The following is a 4,433-nucleotide window of genomic DNA, read 5'->3' on the forward strand; positions in this document are numbered from 1 at the left end:
CATTTATAACGAAACATATATTTACAGGATGCCCCTCTCAAACTTTAACAGATGCAAAGTACCAAATGCAGTGACTCCTTTTGGTGCGTGACGGCTACATGCACATCCGTGCTTGTGAAGCAAGAGTCACATGGGTAAAGCAATACAGTTCCCAATAAACTGAAGGAATCAATATGGGATCAGTGTGTTTGTCCGCCAAACCCTAAAGTTACACATGGAATATAACATTAATGAGTTGCCCATCTTAGGTCGTTTTGAAACTTTTGCGTACGAGGCGGTATGCGATCATTTGCCAACACTCGTGGTTGGTCAGTCAGTTGGTTTGACTAGCACTACCATGTCAACATCGCCTGCATGGTATAATTTATTTGACATACCTGTGTCAATCATCACGCCATTGTAACCCGTAACAACGAATTCCCGTGATCTCTTTCTCTGTAATAAAAGTTCAAGCATAGTATGTTTTGTGTCGACACTGTCTCCTCAATGCTTCACTACCAGTTTCTCCTTCGCTCAGCGCCAACGTCTGCGTTACACCAACGACCACCCTATTTTGGTATGTGACATATACAAAAGAGGCATATATTTTGTTCAAATTAGTTCTAACGACAAGTGGCAATGTCCAACAACGCTTATACATCTCTTCCAAGAGAAAGAGGGCGGTGGGGTAGTCTAGTGGTTAAAACGTTCGCTCATCAAGCCCTAGGCCCAGATTCGATAGTCTCTAAGGGTACAATATGTGAAGCCCATTTCTGGTGACCTGCCTTGATAGTGCTGGTATATAACCAAATACAACACAAAACTTTACAAGTATTTTACAGTTTCTACACTTACACATTCCCGGGCTAACAATTTTTGTCCTTAATGGCACCAAGCCCAGGCTTTCTACACTAATTAATATCCCCAACGGGTTCATTGTTTATACATTTAAATATCCCCCGGATCCACAGACGTACCAGTACATATACTCATGAATTTTACTAAAATATGGTTTATGTTCACTACCTCGGTTGAGAAAATTGAACACGTTTGCTTCTTATGAAAAGGCCAAATGAGTCACATAAAACACAGCATGTCTTCATTATTATCCACAAGATATCTATAGTTCACTTTATATTTCCACTTCTGTTTCTTGTCGGATATGTGGGTCAAAATGTCAGGGAAAAGAAGATTGTAGTGTTTCACACTTTCATGTTAATTGAATAGAATATGGGACAGCTGTCCGAACAGAACTCAAAGAAAATGTCTTTCGGGGATAAAGCAGATGCTGATGAAATGATCAAATGTTAAAAGATGAGAGAGGACTTACGAATTTTGTCTTTGAGATAGTACTGACATGAAATGCAGACATATTAACTTTTCTCTGTCACTGCATCTCGATGCTATAAAGAAGTGAAGAACCACATGCATTAACCATTATTTGAAGAGCTAAATTTATCCCAGAGATGCACTATCCTGCAATCCTTGTTCTCCCACTTCCTCTGTGCGGGAGCGCGAGTGTGCACGTTTAATGTGTGTATGCGCAGCATGTCTTGGTGATAGCGCGGAGGCTGTGATTAAGTGCAGTGTTGTAACTTACACAAATTCCGTAAGTTCTGGTCTTAAATTAAACCATTTAGATTTTAGAATAAACTGCATGACTGAAATAGCATGATGTAAACCTTACATTAACAGACACAAATATACATGTAGATCTCACCACTTTGGTTAATTTTATGAAACTACACATTATATCATTTGGACGCAAATGATGTCATTGTTGCTGCAACCTCATATGTTACTGTTGCCAATGATGCTGCAACCACAACGGTTATTACTACCTGTAATGCTGCAACCATGAAGGTTATTTTTGCAACTACAGATTTTCTAGTATCTTCTATAGTGCTGCAACCATGGAGGTAAATGCCGCCAATGATGCTGCAGCAACCATGGAGGTTATTGGTATCTAATACCGCCTTCATCGATATAAATGCTGCCAGCGATGCAGCATCCACAATGCTGCAGCAACCATGGAGGTTATAGGTATCTAATACCGCCTTCATCGATATAAATGCTGCCAGCGATGCAGCATCCACAATGTTGCAGCAACCATGGAGGTTATAGGTATCTAATACCGCCTTCATCGATATAAATGCTGCCAGCGATGCAGCATCCACAATGCTGCAGCAACCATGGAGGTTATAGGTATCTAATACAGCCTTCATTGATATAAATGCTGCCAGCGATGCAGCATCCACAATGCTGCAGCAACCATGGAGGTTATAGGTATCTAATACCGCCTTCATTGATATAAATGCTACCAGCGATGCAGCATCCACAATGCTACAGCAACCATGGAGGTTATAGGTATCTAATACCGCCTTCATTGATATAAATGCTGCCAGCGATGCAGCATCCACAATGCTGCAGCAACCATGGAGGTTATTGGTATCTAATACCGCCTTCATCGATATAAATGCTGCCAGCGATGCAGCATCCACAATGCTGCAGCAACCATGGAGGTTATAGGTATCTAATACCGCCTTCATTGATATAAATGCTGCCAGCGATGCAGCATCCACAATCCTGCTGAATGGAGGTTTATGCTGCCAGTAATGCTGATGCAACCATCGAGATTTGTGCACCACCACCTTCCTAGTATCTTCTATATAGTGCCGCAATCATGGAGTTTAATGCTGCCAGTGATGGCGACGCAACCGTGGGGGATACGGCTGCCAGTGATGCTGCAACGCTGACGTTCATACTGTCACCGATGCTGCTTGAACCGTGGAGGTTATTAGTACATGTGATGCTGCAGAGGTTCTAGTCCACATAGTGCTTCAACCACGAAGGTCAGTTCCGTCACCATGAAGGTTAATGGTGTTGATGATGTAAGGGTGCTGTGAATGATTTTCTGTCACGGCATGTGAATGTGGCTGTGCTGTGCAATGTCACTGCGTTCGTTCCCTGTCTATCTGCCGAGTGTTTGATTAGCATTCACGACTGAATTACTAAATCAATCTTAACCATATTAGAATTGACGTTCACGGTTGAACGAGGACGTCAATGAAAGAGATAACGAAATTGCACCCAACGGATGTCAATAATAGAGTAATGTTAAGAGGCCAAGATTCAGACTATGTAAACCATAACTGTCTGGACTGTAAGATGTTTGAAAGAGTGTAATATGACACACCAGCTTCAGTCCGTAACAGAGTCTCTTCAACATGTATCAATATTCAACGTATATATTTATGTATTGGGGAAACCGAAAACTTGTGGTAATCATTGAACATTCTCAGATACACAAAATATGCTGTCGACGGCAAGCATTTTTTGAGAACTTGTGCAGAACAGATATCATACTCAACTGGTGTAAACAGGTTAGACAAATGTATCTGCTCTAATGTATGAGTATAACAAATCAAACCGGCACCGAGACATACCTACTAAAACATAGCAATATTGAAGGTGTGTGCGGTGTAGGACCGCCTCCATGGTATAGTGGATAGAGCGTCTGCCCGGAGAGTTCGATCCCAGGCCACGTCATACCAAAATACATTATGAGATGGTACTTATTATTACATTATAATATGGCATTCCTGCCCAAAGCTCGGGGTTAAGGGGCTAAAACAAGGACTGGTCGGCTAGGAGTCAGTACACTGTTTCTGAGTGGGGTATCCATGTTAATCTGCGGCATAGTATCTCAGGGGGCAAGCACAGTAAAATCGGCATTGTACCTGACTAGTACAAGCAGCCACACACGCGTGCGTTAACGTCGCTTTATAAGTGAAAACTGTTTTTAACACAACGTTGAACCCCATTGCACCTCATCTCACCTCATGGTATTGTTTATAGGACGATGTTTCACTTGTTTCACTTGTTATATGTTATATATTGATTACGTTTGAGAGAACAAGATTCCAATGAAGGTTTTGCTGGGGAAAAAAACCCAAAAGCACACAAATAGAATCTAGAATCTAATGTAAAAAGGTTTTCGAGCCATGCGGAAATTCTCACATTTGAAACTTCCTCGGTTTCTCGGTTTCTAATGCAATATATGACAATCAAATACTCAACAACATCTTCAACAAAGGCAATATGTTTATCTCCTAAGTGAACTAAACACCCATGAGGGTGGCTAATAATGAAACAAACAAAAAATGGTTATTGGATGGTGTATTTGATACGGCAATCATTGTTGTGGTTTAGGACTGAAGGTTGCAATGTCGACTGTTTTCAGCATAGTAACTTTGACAACGTTTGTAATTTTGGGTGTATATATTTTGCCCGACAGTTTATATTCATGAAGAAGGTGGATATTACATTTATAGTCAATATATAACAGAAAATCGATATGTAGGGGAAAACTAAAGTAGCCAGGCTGTTGAAACCTGCAGAAAAGTGGAATAGACTAGTGTTTTCAACACTAAATATACAAATAACTTTGACCT

General features: G+C 40.9%; 1 protein-coding gene across 1 annotated transcript; it reads right to left on the minus strand.

Moving 5' to 3' along the window:
- Positions 1-1,733: 1,733 nt before the first annotated feature.
- LOC139479582 (uncharacterized) lies at positions 1,734-2,528 on the minus strand. The gene has a single exon (XM_071262420.1). It carries the CDS (start codon positions 2,526-2,528, stop codon positions 1,734-1,736), a length of 795 nt encoding a protein of 264 aa, XP_071118521.1.
- Positions 2,529-4,433: the final 1,905 nt, after the last annotated feature.

The sequence above is a fragment of the Haliotis cracherodii genome, unplaced genomic scaffold (assembly GCF_022045235.1).
Source record: "Haliotis cracherodii isolate W230 unplaced genomic scaffold, xgHalCrac1.p SCAF_4, whole genome shotgun sequence".
Taxonomy (NCBI): Eukaryota; Metazoa; Mollusca; class Gastropoda; order Lepetellida; family Haliotidae; genus Haliotis; species Haliotis cracherodii.